The 18,008-nt window shown below is 40.5% G+C and overlaps 2 protein-coding genes across 2 annotated transcripts in view; one reads left to right on the top strand and one right to left on the bottom strand.

The window, feature by feature from the left end:
- The first annotated feature begins 605 nt into the window (after positions 1–605).
- Positions 606–18,008, top strand: part of LOC109631079 (general transcription factor IIF subunit 2-like) — a 33,713-nt gene continuing 16,310 nt past the window's right edge. The window contains exons 1-4 of the mRNA XM_020089672.2: positions 606–772; positions 1,123–1,187; positions 1,928–1,946; positions 2,234–2,381. Of these exons, the coding sequence (XP_019945231.1) occupies positions 707–772; positions 1,123–1,187; positions 1,928–1,946; positions 2,234–2,381 (298 nt within the window). The 5' untranslated portion in view covers positions 606–706. The remainder of the gene's footprint in view (positions 773–1,122; positions 1,188–1,927; positions 1,947–2,233; positions 2,382–18,008) is intronic.
- kctd4 (potassium channel tetramerization domain containing 4) lies at positions 15,983–17,833 on the bottom strand. The gene has a single exon (XM_020089671.2). The coding sequence runs from the start codon at positions 17,528–17,530 to the stop codon at positions 16,754–16,756; it is 777 nt and encodes a 258-aa protein (XP_019945230.1). The 5' UTR covers positions 17,531–17,833; the 3' UTR covers positions 15,983–16,753.

The following is an 18,008-nucleotide window of genomic DNA, read 5'->3' as shown; positions in this document are numbered from 1 at the left end:
TTTTTCACTTTGCGGAATAAATCAAAGGTGTGGGTGGTGATTCAAAAGGTCTGGACTTAAGAGGTTAGAAGTTGTGCTGAGCTCTTGTTGCGATATGACCTCAGTCTGTCGCCCTCTTAAATCTAAATTATAATAAGATTGCTGCTACCTGTCCATTAAACTTTTGTATGTTACACTATTGTATTCTATATTTTATATTTTGTGTTTTTTTAATGCATGTATGCATGTTTGCTGTATTTGGAAAAAAAAGGCAAAGGCAAATTTCCACTGATGTGGACAATAATCAACAATAATCAGGACCCACTTTATTATTTAAAGCCTTAAATATAATTATATTATGTTAGAGTTTTTATAGTTTATTGGAATCTATCACAAACTGGATAACATTCAATTATGTAATGAGACATTTGACTATTCGATTTGAGATACTTTTGTCTTGTAGCTCAGTGCTAAACCAAGTCTTTCATTTATCAAAACTATGTTAAATCTAATTATGAATATATTATTAATTAGTTGTTGTAAATGATTCATGCTGGTGTGGTTTTTGTTGCTGTCGTTGGGAGTTTTACTTTGAAAGAGGAGACAGGGCGTTTTATTTTGAAGGTGGGATGTAAATGAGGATGCTGCTGAGTGACAGAGGTGTGGATGCGGAGGAGCTGTCTGCATGTGCTCGTGTTTACCAAGCAGCTGAGACAACGTTTGAACAATGTCAGATAAAACGGAGGTGAACCTGAGTGGAGTCAAACAAAGTAAAGGAGTGTGGCTCGTCAAGGTTTGTTATCAGAGGGGAACACACTGAATCCTGAGCTGCTCTTTATCAACAGGACAAACAAAGGCCACCTTGTGCTTTTCACAAATGTTTGTGATCATCCAACTCAAATTATTTAGGCCTATTTTAAGTTTATTTAAGGTTAAAGTCAGATGAAGCTTAATTAATCAGCTGTTTAATTAAAATGAGTCAACTAATTAAGTGAAATGACAAAATTGAGCTGTTGACCACTTTGTTTCATATTCATTATAAAAGTAATCAAAGGAATTACATTGATTTATTGCTAATATAAACAGATGTTTGAGTGTGTTTTGTGTCGATGCAACTTAATGATGCATCATATCTCTCAATAGGTTCCCAAGTATTTATCTCAACAGTGGGACAAGGCCACAGATGTTGGAAAGATTACCATTGGAAAGTATGTACCGAACAGAAATGTCCACCAGAAAGCCTGTAGCCCATTTTACTGATTATCCTCTCCTAATGACACTTAGTGTTAGAGCTGCAACGGTTATTTGATAGAAATGATTGGTTGATCGGTCAATTGATAAAAAAAAAAAAAATCCTGGGCAACTATTTTGAGAATAGAATATATTTTTAATTAAAATACCAAACATTTGCCAATTTCATCTTCTCAGATTGAAATGCCTGTCTTTGTCACACATGAACTGACCACATTAGAGTTTTCAGCTGTTGATCTGACAGAAATAAGCAACTTCAATTTGACTTTTTATGGGCAAAACAAGTAATGAATTAATTAGCAACTTCCAGAATTGAGACAAAAAGGTCCATATCAGTCGATATTCATAATTATCACGATAAATGTCACTTTTTTTTTTTTTTTTTAAGTTTAAAGACTGATTTTTGCTTCTGAGTTAGGGTTGTATTTTTCTCTATAAGTAGAGAAAGACAAACGCTTGATTTACAACAAAACATTTTATAAATCTGAGGTAGCTCAATTATGTTGTGTACCTCCTCGCTGTGCTTACACAATGTGTAAGAATTATATCAATATATATTGGACTTTTGTTATATTGGTAATGATAAAAATGACATTATGCTAAGTATTGATATTGTTTTATTGCCCAGCTCAAGTTGCAGCCGTATAATAGTGTCAGTGATGCATCTTTTTTTGTCTGTCTCCTCACATCGCTGCAGGAAACAAGGAAAAACAGAGGTGAGACAGCTTCATGTAATTCTTCACATACAGTCGGGCTATTGGCAGTGACTGAAACATTGATTTCTGACTGTGATGAGATGATCTTTTAAACCTTCTCAACAACACAACATAGCTTTTACTGCTTGTTGCTCATGATGTTTCCTCACCTGTTTAATCTGCCTCCTCTCTCCCTGTTTCTTCTCTGTTGTATCAGTAAAAGTTTCCTCGTACCTTATCTGACCTAATCTGATGAATCAGAGAGAAGGTTGTAGTTGGCCGCGTCTTGACTCAGCTGTGTTTCTCAGGTGCGTTTCAGCCTGAGCGCGGAGCTGAGCGCCCTGCAGAGTGCTGTGGGGGAGAAAGATGGATCGCTGCAGGTCCCGAGGGATCATCCTTTCACCATGCACACAGTGGGTGGACAGACCATGGCTGTTTTCAGCCAGAGCAGCACAGGTCAGTCTGCAGCTCAGCTCATCCAGCCCTCTCTCTTTACTGCTTCTTTGAATGTCATCTGAAACCTGTTTGACAGGTGGCAACACAAGTTCAAAATGAAATAGATTTGATAGTGTATATGATTCATGTAATGATCCACAGCTCAGTGTGGTTTATGAGCTTGGTCCACATCCAAAGAATATATGATCTGTACCTATACTGCAGAAACTGTAACTGCAGATCAGTCTGAAAGTGGGAGATGAGAAAAATGTGTATATGCATGTCAGAATTATAATATTATGACCGTCCTCATTTAAATACACTGAATTGCATAGACTCATAAATATGAGTCCCCTAAACATGCCTAATTTTCTAGATCCATAAATCATTCTATGAGAAATAAAAGAAAATGTAAATAATTCCTTGATCCACACCAAACTCTCATGGGTTTTTTCCCTGACCCTTATCAAAGTGCTAAAAACAGGTCAACTGGACTTGGTTGAGTTTCTTGAAGACATTTCACCTCTCATCCAAGAGGCTTCTTCACTTCTAACTGACCACTGGGAGACCCATACAGTAATTTGAAATATACCATGTGTAATTCATCATCCTTCCACCAAGTTTCATGTTAATCTGTCCTGTAGTTTTTGTCTAACTGCTGAAAACAAACGGGTGAAAACATAACCTCCCTGGTAAATCTGAAACACAGTTTGAGTTGAAGTTTGGGTGACTTTCTTGCTCTGTGTTATATCTTATGTTTGTAATTGTAAATTGTATGAAATTACCCGTAGCCTTACTTCTCATAGTTTTCTGAGGTTTTCTTACTTTGTAGGGAAGCTGTTTTTTGAGAGATTCCAGATTGATTGCACTCGAAATTCATGAGAATTGTTGGAGTGAATTTCTGCTGCCAGGCGTGATGTGTCACACTGCGTTCAGAGCCAGAAGGATTTATATCAGATATAGAGCACAAAAATAAGTGTCACTGTGTGTGGTTCAGTGTCTAACAGCATGTGCCTGAGAATTATAATAGATTAGGGTGCTACGTTTAATTGGATAAAGATTTATGTGATCACTTTAATGTAAGGTACCAAAAAAATAAACAATAATAACCTCCATTTAATTAATTGTAGAAGGCAATCACGGAAATTCAAATAGAAGCTACAATGGGAAAAGTAAGTGAGCTGGAGTAAAATCAAAGATGAAAATATCTCTGTAACTCAGCAGGACGCATGGCGTTCAAATCAGCAAAATCCTAGAGCTATTCTGTTCCTCCCCGGGTGCCGCTGCTCAGAAACAAAGAAATTACTGCTTCTCGAAGGATTTCTGAAACACTTCTGAAGGTGTCTGTAATTGGGTGTTGATGGCATGAAAACAACATGTTCTAAGCATATACCCCATTTTCAGCCAAATTAGTTAAATGGAAAATGATGTTTGACCAAAACTCTTTTTTGAAAGGTGGAAATGTAAATTTAGATTGAGCAGGTAGTGGTTTTCAGTTTGGAGGGAAAGGGGCTGGCAGGAAAAGATCCAGAAAATGGGGCTTGGACATTTGCGTCCTCGTGTGCAGCCACTGTAGCTAATTTCAGGAGATTATCCAGAGTTCAGTGCATTTCTGAAAGCAGCTTCTGTGTCTCTCTGCAGTCACAATGCTGAATGCTTCAATCAGAGCTAATGAACGTTAAACAACAGTTAAATTGACTGAAATTACTGCAGTGCAGGGGATTTTGTGTGTGATTAATAGAACTGACTGAGACAGAAGGAAGGAGTGGTTTGTTTGCATGTCCTGCCACTGAGGGACAAATGGACCAGTCCCAGTAGTTGCAGTCTGCCACGCCAACCTGTAGTTATATTTCTAGGAAGGTGCACATCAGACCAAAGCGGTGGCTATGCTGTACCTCAGCCATGCCTTTGCTGTTAAAGGGCTTCATCTTCCTTCTCCTCTACAGTGAAAAAGGACAGAGACTAAGACAAAATCATTGTCAAAGCTTTTCAGTTGACTCTCTGCAGGAGGAGCAAAGAAAACAACCCATTGATTTCAAATTCTGAGAAACAGCCACCAGAAACAGGAAGCTTTTAAATAATTGTTTGATTAAGTCACTGAGCAGACGGTAAAACAAGATCCAGACAAACCAGAGGAACACCAATTAGATTATATCTGTCATCAGCCGAGCACATGATAAAGAGATGAATTACACTGGAGCGCTACATGATGTTAGCTTAATCTGTAATTATATTAGTTGTGTAAGAAAAAATAAGACGAAATTAAAAAATGTATTTAAAAATGTAAAAATGAATCCATTTTATTTTCTTTGTTCATTTCACATAAACTAATAATTTTACTTTCTCTATAAAACCTTAATAAAAACTTAATAAAAAGGTCTACTGGTGAGAGATTAAATTGTGAGGCTGGAAAGTTACTGAATACAATTTTGATTGTTTTGGTTATATTTCCATTACTTTTGTATAAACATACATTGTAAAATCCTCAATTTAGAACAAAACAAGTGGAGACTTGATCTTTAAAGTCTCATATATAAAAGGATGAGAGAGTGTGAAACCAAAACAGCTACGGGCAGGATGTTCGAATCCTGGTTGGGTCCTTCTGTGTGGAGTTTGCATGTTTTTTCTTGTGTTTGTGTGGGTTTTCTCTGGGTAGTCCTCCCACAATCCAAAGACATGGTGGTTAGGTTAACTGGAGACTTGTAGGTGTGAATGGTTGTTTGTCTCTGTATGTTGGCGCTGCGATATGCTCTCTCTTGCCTGCAGCTCTCCCCAGCGACCCTTAAAGGATAAGCGGTATAGATAATGGATGGACGGCTAAACAATGATGTGACAGAGCTTGATAAAACGAGAAATAATAGCCACTTAAATGAGCTTGCAACATTTACATGCAAATCAACAAGTCTAGAGAGGGAAGGGAAAAGGGGAAAAAGTGGGACAGTTGTGCATGCAAGAGATGAAACTGTGCATCTTGCCATGACAACAGATGATTTCTCATCAGCTATGCTTTGTCAGAAAAGTATAATGAAAATTGAAATAAAGCTCTCTCTTCATCAGGGTACATCCGACTGCCACAAGGTTTATTCCATCCCCGCCCTCGTGCACTTTAGATGCACCCACACTGACATGTGCATTAATACCTCCTACATGTGGTAATGGATTTTTCTCCTTTTCAATGTTTTTATCTTTTATTTTAGTCTGTTATTACAACAAAAAACGCAACGCTTCAAAGTGCTCCAGCCTGAAATGTTCCTGCAGAAAACTGTGAATTTGGGCTGAAATAAAACATGGAAAGCTTGGTATTTTACATTCACAGAGGATCATATTGTTGTTTGTGAATGTGGAAACGTGGCCTTCAGGAGGTGTGAAAAAACCTCCTGGTTTTTATCTTAAAGGTGTCAATGCTGGCTCGACTGTGAAAGTGCGCTGGAAATGAGGAGAGGGATAATGTCCTCAGAGATGTGGTGGCGTGTATAGTGTCTATTTACCTGACTGATGCTCAGCTCCACCCCCACTCGCCCACAGGAAGGTGTTCTGTATGACACCGGTCTCCCACTCACTTTCCACACACACACACGGCAGCTATCCAAACTCATCACATATACGCACTTGCTCTGTTTTGTTCTGCACTTGCACTCTCACACTTAACTCACACCTACTCAGATTTGACAGATTGTTGACACCTCGGACAGAGCAGGTCTACATTTTTGAAATATTAGATCTACAGGTGAAAAATTGTACTGTGAAATTAGTCCGTTTTTCATCTTGTAATATTTCATTTTTGATATTTAATCTAGATGATCGCGTAGACTTTAAGGTTTAGACTGCATTAACTTATCATTTTTTTTATTTTAAAGTTAAATCCACATGATAAAAATATAGTGTCCATACAGGGTTACAGTGTTAAGTCGATATCTTTTTAGACCTGGATCAGGACTATTGCTCTACTACTGTTCACTACTAACATTATGACTGCTACTATGTCTGTAACAGCACTACTACAACATAATTTAATTATTTTGTGTTTCTGCAGAATATGAAGATAAGCGTGAGACTTTAATTCACCAATTAACAACATTTAGATTTAAACATGTCAGTTGAGGCAGTCATTTTTGTAATTTTGGTGCATTATAGGGCAAAAATACAAAATCCTACAGATGCCTTGTCCACCTCTTCAGTTCATGACGGGACACCTCTAAAACTAAAAAGAAAATTCACATCAGCCACTCTTGTACTTGATTAAAAGATGTTGACATGCAAATGTTTTGAAAAATAGATGTTTAAGTCCTACTCCAGTAGTTTATTACACCACCAAAACTTTTTTGCCTTAAAATGACAAAAGGGTTGTCAAAAAAATCACCTCATGGCCTGAAAATACTCTAATTGTAACTCTACACTTTATTTCCTCATTTCATGACTGCAATCTATGAATATGCTAATATTGTCCGTCCCTGCTCCCCGTCTCTCCACGCTCACAGCGCCACCTGCAGTTGAGGAGCCTTTTCCAGACACTGAGCCCCACCCACAAGTTGACAGGATTGTTTTTTTTTTTAGTTTGGTGACATCACAAAACCTGGCTTTTTACTACAGTGTAAAGGTGGAAATACTCAGCCTTACTGCTTATTTAATGCAAAATATGTCTTATATAAAAGGCACAAACAGAAAAAGTTGATTTCCACCAGAGGGTGTTTCCGTAATTGTTTTATTACTTAAAACACTAAACTCATAAAGATTGTAGTATTGTCTTAAATCACAAAATCATATATTTAATAAACATGGCAGTGATCACAAAAAGTTACACCTAAAATTGGGTTCTGTCAGCTCAGTCATCTGTAAGAAAATATGTAATTCATCTAGTCAATATAATCCACATATCTCAGACTGTGTGTAATTAATTCCTCCAACTCTGCTGTATTCAACGAGTTGAACAACAGCGAGCAGTCGCTAATGGTTACCGTCGCTGATTGATATGTACACGAAGGCTGTCTGACATGTCTTTTGTACTGTACGGCTGCTAGCTAAATGTTCCTCCATTATTTCCCCTCTCGTTGTTCTGCTTTGTTCCGGCAAGGACCAAGTATTGATTAAGAGGTTGCTAAGCAACAGGCTTAGTTGCCACAGAAGCGTGCAGAGGAGAGGAGAAAGCCAGATGTAATGTACAGCTCTGTTACAGTACGACTTTCACTCTGCTGCCTCTGTGAAGCTTTTCACTAAAAGTTTGCAATCCTTGAGTCTTAGAAAAAGAAGATGTCTACATTCACCGTGTCAGTTTGTAGACTTCTACATCCTTTATGACACCACTGCTTTGATCGCTCACATTCAATTTAAATGCGCCCACGACTTACGAACTGTAGGGGTGAATTATCTCTTTTCTGCTGATATGCTGCAGTCGGACATTGTGTAGACTCTAGTAAGAAGTTTAATTCTGAACTGACACTGCCGAATCTGATGCTGTGATTCTGAGGTCTGGAAGCAGATTTAATACACGCAGCAGAAATTAATTTCAGCGAAGAGATAAACTTTAGTAGTGCTGCTGCGTGAGTGTTTGAAAACCCGGTGGTGTTCTGTCCTCGTGCATTAATCCGGTGGAGGTGTGCAGGCTGCTGGTTGGATCCTGAGCAGACTGTTGTAGGTGTTTTATTGAAGGAGTGTGTCTGGCTCGGCTTTGTTCATTTCAGAAGTGTGGCTCATGAATGGTGGAGGGTGTAAAGAGGAATAACTCTCGACTGATCCCTCTCGAAAAGCATGACTTTGTAGTCAGACGACACGAACAACGCATGCTCTCAGGATCATATCTGACTTCATTCACAGGGATTCAGATTCAGCAGTCATACACTGTGGACCATTCATCTTCAGCTCCCAGCAGCTCCTGCACTGCACTTGAAGTTCTGCATGATGTCTGATGTCAAAGAGCAGTCTTGCGTGTTTTGTTCTTGAGAATTAAGGCTGCGTTCTGCCTTTGTTAATCCAACGGGACGCTGCAGAGTTCCTGCTGTCGGCGAGCTCAAGCCTGTTGGGTGTACTCACTGTCAGAGCTGTTGAAGCTGTCAGCTCTCTCCTGTAGCACCACTCCCTCACAGCACAAAAACAACTCAAATACGAGTGTCATAGGTATTGTTTGAAATGAATTTTCAGTCGCCCTGGCATTTGTTTTGCAGCATTTATTTATCCTTGGAAATTAATTTGGGCTGAGGGCTCTTTTCTAACAACCCCCCTCCTCTCATTTATACAGTTTCACACATTCACACTGGCAGCAGCACAATTAGACAGTAGGAATCCAATGTTTCCAATGTACACAGAGTCATTGTGAGGGATCTGGTGTATTTATATTTATTCTCTCTGAACATTATGTCCACTAATTAATTTTGGAGTGATAAAAATCTTGGACATTTTTAGGCCTAATTTTTTATTGAAAAAAATGTGTGTAGCGCCACGGCTTCACCTCAGCTGCCGTTACAGTGCATTACTAACACAATCCAATATAGTTCGGCAGAAAGCCTAATGGTGGTTACAACTGAAACATTTTCATAGAGGTGTTGAAGTGTTTTGTCGAGGATGTAGTTTGGTCTGAGCTGTATAGCATTATATTCAAAGTTGTCTATTGTTTGGTACTTATATAAATAAGGTGTACAAACTCAAATTGAAGTTGTATTAATCCATCACTGTTAACTAGGTGTACTTATAAACTGTGTAGTGTAAAACATAATGACCACTCATGTCATGTTGATTCTCAGACATTAGACCCTGTCTCCTCGAGAGTGTGGCTGCAGCAGCATCACCTATAAATGAAGAAACACTAAGAGCAGCGAGAATGATGTAGACTTTTGCATGAGTAAATAGCCTGCACTTGGCTTGTACTTTGACTTTTAATCATATTCATAATCTAGTTCTTAGTTTTACTGAAGTAAAAAAGTGAATGTGGTTATTTTACTTTTACTTGAGTACATTTTTGTGCTTTTACGCAAATATCATGTCTGACTTTTCTGTCAGTTTAGACCTGACAGGAGAGGCTTTGTTGTGCTCACACATCCCTGAGGCTTGGGTGCTCAACACCCTGTCAACAGGTGGACCCCTAGTGGCAGGTATTCCTCACTGCTGACTGGTAGCCCCTCACAAGCCTTTCTTTACATTACAGCCCGAGACGAACGGCATGAATGCTACATTACCCTGTATTAATAGAAAAGGTACCCCATAGGTTTATAATAACAATGTAAATGATATCAGAGTTTCTTCCAAACATCTGCATTGTAGATCAGTGGGTCATATACAGTACATGAACTTGATTAGTTAACCCCTTATTAAACCACTGCATTGCACATCTTTTTCCCCAGTCGGACATATAGGCTGAATCCATATGTTTCCTTGTGCCGGTGACACAGTAAGTAAGCTTGTGTTCTACAAATGGAAGCAGTTGTATCATTGGAAAACGCAGAATTTAACTGCACAACAGCTGTAGGCAAAGACAACAGGGTCAGCAACGCTTGTAATTGATAATTCATGTTGCGTTCTACACTGTTAGCTGAGGCTGATGCTGGGGTCATTTGATAAGAGCCTGACGATTCAGTGAAGTCAACAGCGTGACAGAAAAGACCCAATCAGTGAGTGTCTATGTCATCGTTTCCAAACGTCTCCACCTCAGTAGCTCTAAAACTCTGGGATATTGTGGATGCCCAGCCTGTCCTTTCATGTTTAAAAAAAACAAACGAAAAAACTAGTAGTATAATGCAGGGTTAGTACAAAAAATGACGTGGTAACTCTGTTGCTTCACCGCATGCAGTGCCACTTGTTGCATTGAATCACCATCGGAGATCATCACTCTCCATTTAAAGAGGACCGGCAGATGGATGGTGGCTTGTTTTCTGCTCAGGCATCCAACAGATTCTTCAAAAAGAATGTTTCCCTGCAGTCGTAGTGAAATTCAGGGAATGAATCATTCTGCTATTCTTCTAGGAAATGCGTGTTTGTCTCTGCCCAAGGTGAAAATCGGAGAGTGAGCCAGCAGTTGTCTAGAAATGTCATGTGCTTTCTCCTCTGCTTTGCTTCTTGAAATGAAATTTTGTCCAACCCCTGCTGTGCTCCCACACAAGACACACATGACACTCAAATAATGATAGAGGGCTGAATGATGCGCTCAGTCGCCTGCAGATACGATATCAGCAGGTTGCTGGAGGACCGAGGTTATAGTAGAATGCTGTAAGATGCTTTTGGGAGATGAAACCTCTTTAAACTGCTGATGGAAGGTGTTGATGTGTTTGTCTCTCTTTCATGGCCCTTTGCTGCAATCTGCTAATGCTGGAAATGTTTCTTCATTCAAGTCTTTCGTCTCGGTTTACTCTTCAGCCATCTTCTTCTAGTGTTTTTCAGTTTACTCAAGACAAACACACAAAGAGGGCTTTTCACCACGGAGAAATGCTGTAGTTATTTTATGAATTTTTCTATAATTTCTTCAGCATATCTTTCACTACTTTGTTATTTTCAGCTCCCTTCTTTCTGTGCCAGAGCTCGTCCTGCGTTTCATTTCGTTGCTGCATTTCAAATGAGGAATCCAAATTACTTTAACAGCCCATTATTGTTTTTTAACATTCAGAAGCTCTGCTGATCTGCACCAAAGGGTTTTTCAGATGTAGATTAGAGTTGGCTACTGTCTTTGTAGGAACTTGTGCAAGCTGACATATGAATAAAAAAGCACTACATTATTGTCAGACCAGTGCATGAGCTGGCTGCAAACTAAGACAGATATTAGCTCTTTATTAAAAGTATAATAATAGCCTGTCTGATTTGTCCACATCTGATATGATGGCGGTTCCTACATTCGCAAGGCACACAGTGCACAATGTGTGTATGACTTTAGTGAGAGAATAAAATTGTTTTTGTTGCGTGGGAGGATTTTACTTAACGGCAACAAAAAAACGGACGTTCAGTTTCCAGGGTTTCAGGGTTGAATTCAGGCCTGAGCTGAGGATGTTTTCGCTCAGATTCAGTTAAAGTGGAGCAGTGAAGAAAAATGGAAAGCTGTTTGATTAATGCCACATATTGAACGTCTGGCTCTGTGTAAGAGTTTAGGTGTGAGACTTCCAGTGAGTCATAATTCAGGTGTGATAGACAGGTGTGAGACGTGGCTCTGGAAAAGAATTTGCAGCATTATTCTCACAAATGTCACTGTAGCTTCATCATCAAAACCAGTGACGAGTTTACATCCTGTTGCTAGTAAATCATGTCGTGTCTCCAATCCTACTATCCAGAAATAAAACCAAAATATTATGTCTTTATGGGCCAGATTCTGCACAGCAGCGATCAGGTGATGGAGCCGCAGTATCCAAATACATAAGCTCGACCAATTGTGAGTCAGTCTCGCTGTCAATCAAGTTTCACCCATTTTTTATAGCCTCAAATACGTAGCTAAAACCAAGATATACTAGAAAAAACACTTGGACTTCTTAAATCACAGAAACCGTCTTTCATAAATATTTTGACCCTTATTAATTTGGTCCATGTCCATTCACATATTAGTGATGGGGTGTCTGTGCTATACTGCAGCCAATCACCAGGGGGCGATTGTGATGCTTTGGCCTCACTTTTGAGGAGCAGTAATGTTGTCCATCTTTGTTTAAAGTCTATGATTTAATTTAATAGTCAATTATTAATTATTAAAGTTACCTTGAAGCAAGAATTCCAAAGATTTGACAAATTGCCAAACAAATTTTTCCTATCTTTAAAAATCGGCTCTGGGAAATTGGAAAATACCTTCACAGATAACGACTGAATTATATAATTCATCAACATTGTACTCTAAAGGAAAGATTGTATTGAATTAAATGTTAAATTTTCTATATACCATGATCACATCATTTTTTGATACAAAAACATTTTTTGTCTAGTTGCGAGATATGGACTGAAAATTCGAGCAACAAGTGTAACTGCAGTGAGAACAGATGGATTTGTCTCACTTCACTGAAAGTATTTTTGCCTTTCATCTTGTAAAAAAAAAAAAAGTCCTCAGGGTTGAATCTGAAGCAAAAGATTCTTGATACATTTTACATCAAGTGCTGTTTCAGGTGCTTTTTATACCCAGAGGAAAAAGTACAGTTCTTGGGTGAAACACTTGAAAAATCAGATTTAAAGTATCAACTATTGGCAGCTTCAGTGTAAAATCATCTCAGTATATTTTTGAAGAGGTTTTTCTCAACTCACTGTGTCGCAGTGGCCCCCTACCTCTCTGCATCTCTCTCTGAGCGTGAATAATGGCCGCCGCTGCCTCTTTTGAGAGTGGACGTGTAGGGAATAGGCCTCACCTTCCCTCCTCCTCCTCTTCATCATCCTCTTCTTCACGCTTGTCCTTTCTGGAGTTGAAAGATTAAAAGAAATTGAGGTATGGTAGTCATTTTCAGGCCAAGCGGCACCACACTGAGGCATCATGACAAGGGGTGTGTGTGTGTGTTGGAGAGAGAGAAAGAGAGAGTGTGTGTAGTTGAGTTTGCCCGGCAACAGGTGAAAAGAGGGAGATAACACTGTCACCACCTCGCTTCACCTGCCCCTCGCTCTCCTTTGCTTGCCATTGACGAGGAGCGGTTCACTTTGACTTATAACTAAACCAGTCGCCTGCATAAAAAATGCATGGTGCTGATGTGCAATTAAAAAGGGCTGGGGCTTGATGTTGTTGCCGGTGTCAGTGCTGTGCCTGACGTGTGAACAGCGTGGGTTCACCCAGTTTATTCAGTTTGTCGCACGTGGCCATTACATGTGTGTTTTTGTGCTTGTTTGTGAGGAGTGGGCTGTGGATGAGGTTCGCCTGATGTCAGGGGTTGATGTGGGTGTATGAGTCATGACTCGTGTGGGGTTGGCGGCGGTTTGATGTCTTTGCCTGCTGGAGCAGATGGTTTCAGTCGTCACAGAGGGTTAAATTGTTTGCTGCTGCTCATTCAGAGGTGTCTGCCTGTGGCTCTCAGCGTCTTTTAAAAGTGTGCAAGGCGAGTCTAAGAGGCAAATGAAATTGTTCTACTGAGGCTTCTTCACTGCGGCAGGAATACAAACTCTAGCGGAGAAAAGTGCTTTTCAGCGCACAGAATTAATACATTTAAACATTTCTACTCCCACCAGTTTCCATAAAGGGATCTTGACGCATCCTTGCTTCACATTGTTTGGATGCAAACCAGGCAAGGCTTGTTTTGCATTTGCTTTGGCACCGGCAACTTCAGCCATTGCCAAAGCAGCTTTTCTGTCCTTACATGCAGCCATGACACACTAGTATAGCATTTTGTTGTGACTGCTTATCATTTAGTCCGCTGAAGCCTTGTGTTTCAAACTGGGGCATGGTTTTTGGAAGATGTTGGCATTTAGGATATCGAAAGGTTAAATAGAGTTGTATTATGGGAAAAGTGGGACTCAGCCTTTTTGGAGCTTGACATATAAACACAGACACCACTTGGGACACTTCTGCCTGTAGCTGTGTCAACGCGTCTGCCTGTAAACGCATACAAGTAAACAGGGAGCTGCAGTTCATCTGGGTGAGAAGCACTAGAATTTTCTCATTCATTTCAATGAGCCTTATTTATATTCAAGGATTTTTGATCTATGTGCAGTACAAAAAAGTTTGTTGTTGACGTACGATCCAGTAGGGAATATAATGCCTGTGTATATGTTTATGCTTACTCATTTAGTAAATGTAAATTAGGATATTATTGCCTCTGTGCCACATTTTTGTGCCCCTTGCATTTCCAAAACCTTTTGTGGAAGATCATTAATAACTTATTGGAGTACAATGTAAAGTTTTTTGAACTTTGATAATTAATTATTGATTTAGGTCACTGTCTATTATTATCAATACACAATATTTTAATAAATAATTTTATCACATCTATTCTATAAGGCACATTTTCCTTGATCAAATCAAAGCAGTGGTGGAAAATGACCTCCTCTCAGAGAAAGACAACAACATTAAGGTTGTCAAAAGCTTGGGTCATTCCTGTATGAAACTTTAAGTAAATGTGAAGCGAAGATCGCAGGTTAAATCTACCAAAGATGATCTCCATGCTTTGCCACAGAAAGAAAATGTTTTATTTGCCTTAGAAGTGAATTTGAGGCGTTTGCCACCTCTATACTCGCTTAAAGTGGGTGAATAAGGCTCCGTCCATCCGTCTGTCCATCCATTTTCTTCCACGTATCTCAGATGGGGTCGTGGAGGCTTCGGGCTGAGAAGGATTTTTCAGACGTCCCTCTCTGTGGCTCCTCCTTTGGCGTCTTGAGGCATTCCTAGAGTAGATGGTATGTGTAGCCCCTCAGTAACTTCTGGGTCTACCTCAGGGTCCCCTCCTGGTTGGGTGTGCCTGAAAAAACCTCCAATGGAAGGTGCCCAGGAGGCATCTTGATCAGATAATGAAGGCAGGATTCATCTCAGACTGGCCTACTTTTAAAAACAGCAAGTATCTTTCCTGGATCTGGAGAGTTTAGTTTGAACAGGCTCCCTGAAGGCCTCTGTAGATGGAGCTGCTTTACGCTGGTGGCAGCACACAAGTTAAACTTCCTGTGTTCGTGATAAATTGAATTGTTAATTGATAATGTGAGACAGAGATTGTTCCATCAGACTGTTTTATTAAGACATTAATTTTGTCATTATCCACAACCAAGAGCCTGTTCATCATTCAGCCATGCAATGTAAACATATCTTATCCTGTGTGTTTGAGTATATACATGTAGGATTATCTATATAACTGTACATATACGATATGATAGAACATTATCAATCCTGAAGGAAATGATTGTTCCAAATATTTCTCCTATGTTACAGCAACAGAGAATAAATAATTAAAAAGAATAAAAGCAATAAAGTATAAAAAAGTTAAGTAAATACTAAACGTATATATACTTATATAGTAGTATATATATATACCTGAAGAAAATCAAGTATAGAAGCGGGGTCAACACTATGTATTGCACTGTCCATCTTGAGAGAGGGATACCTTGCTGTTGTCTCTCTCAGGTTTCTGTTAAAAAAAATGTGTCCGTTTTTACTCGGTGTAGTCGAGGGTTAACGGCAGAGGATGTTGCACCTTGAGGACAATTGTGATTTTTGAATATGGGCTATACAAATTAAAATTTGGTTGATTGAGTAAATGCAAGACGAAGTATTTAAGATAAATTAAGTAGTATATATAGCTGAAGCTGAAAAGTCTCCAGTGACATTAATCAGTCAAAGCCACTTTCACTATTAGTTGTCAAAAACAGGACAAAAAAACCTTCCCTTACACACTCTCCACTATTCTGACATGTGGAGCAACAAAGTGGTGTTCTATGTGATCTTTGAATTTTATTACAATTATTATTCTAGACATTAAATATTGTTCAATTTTGTTCACATGTAGTAAAATGCAGTAAAATTTTACTGATTTCTAAAAGAAAATGGTAAAGCTGAAAGTGAGAGGTCAATCAGTCAATCTAACATGATGTTATGAGAAGGTCCTGAAAATACTTTTAATTGTGCTGCCAGGCTCAGTGGAGCCAACACACTTTACAGACCAAACTGGGTTTGAATAGATATCTACATACCTGTTGTTATATACTGTTGGATTCAAGTAGAATACAGTTGCTTTAAACCAGATACCCTTCAAAACACTTTGAGCCGGTAGTTTCATCGTCACTTTTATTGGTAAAATATTCACAGACATTGTTGTGGCACCGGATTCACAGAGGCTCACAGCACTTAACACACACACAGTTCATTCAGTGCACATGCATCATGCTAGATTCAAAGCCCTTACAATAATCACACTTCTTTGCACTTGAATTCAACTTGTCAACACATTGTGTGAAACCGTTCACATCGCTTCAGTCTGATTTTGGATGCGAGGTTGGTTCGTCCATCCAGGACGACCACAGAGCTCTGTGGTTTTCCCATCATGCTCCATCAGGCTAATAAACTAAACACAAGCTATTAAACCAACTAAACACAGCTCACACAGGGTATAGCAACACACACGCACGCGCACACACGCACGCGCAGACTGTAGTAAAAGCTGAATGGCACCACAGTGCACATCACGGCAGAAGCAGTTATTGTGCAGAGATGAATCCACTGATAAAGCTGTTGATGGTTGATCCTTTTGTCCTCTCCGTGGAAGCTTTTCTTCTAGATCACAGAGCGGTGCTTGCGGGAATGATATCTCGCCACATCCAATTTAGATAGCATTAATGCTGAGTAGCTCTAAATTCTATACATACTAGCTTACAAAGCAGTGCAAAGGTTGGTCCTGTGATACAGTCCCGTCCGCCTGTTCTCCTCCCAACCATGACACATAACACAACCTTCAAGCCAATACCTTACATTAGCAGGGTGGATGTGGAATCAGGCACTACTCTTTCTCCACTGCTTCTTCTCCTCTCTCTGTTTGCCTCCGTGCCTACTTGACAAAGTGAAGGGCCTCAGCCGCCACCACTGATCCTTTGCTGCTGTCGAGACTGGTGACCAGTTTGAAGCCCGATCTCAGCGCCAGCATCACCGTCTCCAGTTTCAGACAGTCAAGCGTGCACAAGAATGTGCTGTCCTCCTTCAGGACGAGCCGAGAGCCGGGCTCCGATTTGATGAAGTGCCGGAACTGGATCACATTGGACGACACCACAAACTCCTCAGGGAAGCCGTCCAGGCGGCTCTTGGAGATCTGCACCAGCCGCCCCTTCACCTTGTCGATGAAGGTGGGGTCGCTGCAGTACACCTTGAGGCCCTGCGACCTCTCGTGGCTGTCCGTCACCTCCAAAAAGGCGGGTTCTTTCTGGGCCGCCCTCTGGCTCTCCCAGTCAACCACGGCCTCCACGAGCTCACTCAGATGGTAAAAGTTGGCCTCCCGCCGCAGGAGCCCCGCCTCCCGGAAGTCATCAGGTAGCTGGAGGTCACCAGTTCGCAGGTAGTTGAGCACATGGCGAAAAACTGGACCATCTCTATCGATGAATGGATTACCCATGGAGTCAGTGTGCTGAACCGCCTTCTTGCCATTGGCCAACTCTTCCAGAAAGGATCCCTGGTGCTTGGCGAGGGTGGTGCGGTGGGCAGTGTAAAGGAACCCCCCAACATTGAGGGTGATGGTGCCTGAGGAGGGCTTCTTGAAGCTCTTGCTGGGCTGCAGCAGGTCTGGGTTGATGTGCCTCAGTTCACTCTCCATCCTTCCGAAGTTCCATTCCATTCTCGAGTCAGCGTCTCCAGCCTTGGACCAGCCTCCTCAGAGCTGGTGCTTCTGCATGTGAGCAGCACAAATGGAGCCTGTTTGTTCTCTCTCTCTCTCTCTCTCTCGAATCAGGCTGTGTGAGTGTGTGGTGCTGCCGAGAAAATGAAAAGGTGTTGTCAGCTGTCGTGCAGTGAGAGGGGAATGTGTGTGATGGTGGATGGGTGAGTCCTGTCTGGCAGAGGAGCTACAGTGAACTGGGAGCTGAAAACAAACTGGCTCTCTGTGCTGCTCGGTGTCCCTCCTCTCTCTCTCTCTCTCTGTTCCTCTCTCTCCCCCTTAAGAGTGGGCAGACAGCGTCATTCGCAGGGAGGAGAGAGAGAGAGAGAATATATGAACAAACAGAAGAAAGCACAGACTTCAGGAGCTCTTTCTTTTTTGCTCTCTTTCCCTAATTATCTCTGATATAAAAGGTGCCGAGCTCTAGCAATTAGCGCAC

This window comes from Paralichthys olivaceus, chromosome 10, assembly GCF_024713975.1.
Source record: "Paralichthys olivaceus isolate ysfri-2021 chromosome 10, ASM2471397v2, whole genome shotgun sequence".
Lineage (NCBI taxonomy): Eukaryota > Metazoa > Chordata > Actinopteri > Pleuronectiformes > Paralichthyidae > Paralichthys > Paralichthys olivaceus.
Note: the sequence above shows the minus strand (reverse complement) of the source record. Positions and strands in the feature narration are given on the sequence as shown.

Coding starts and splice junctions, on each gene's coding strand:
- kctd4 (XM_020089671.2), bottom strand. CDS start 17,530: ATGGAATGGAACTTCGGAAGGATGGAGAGTGAACTGAGGCACATCAAC.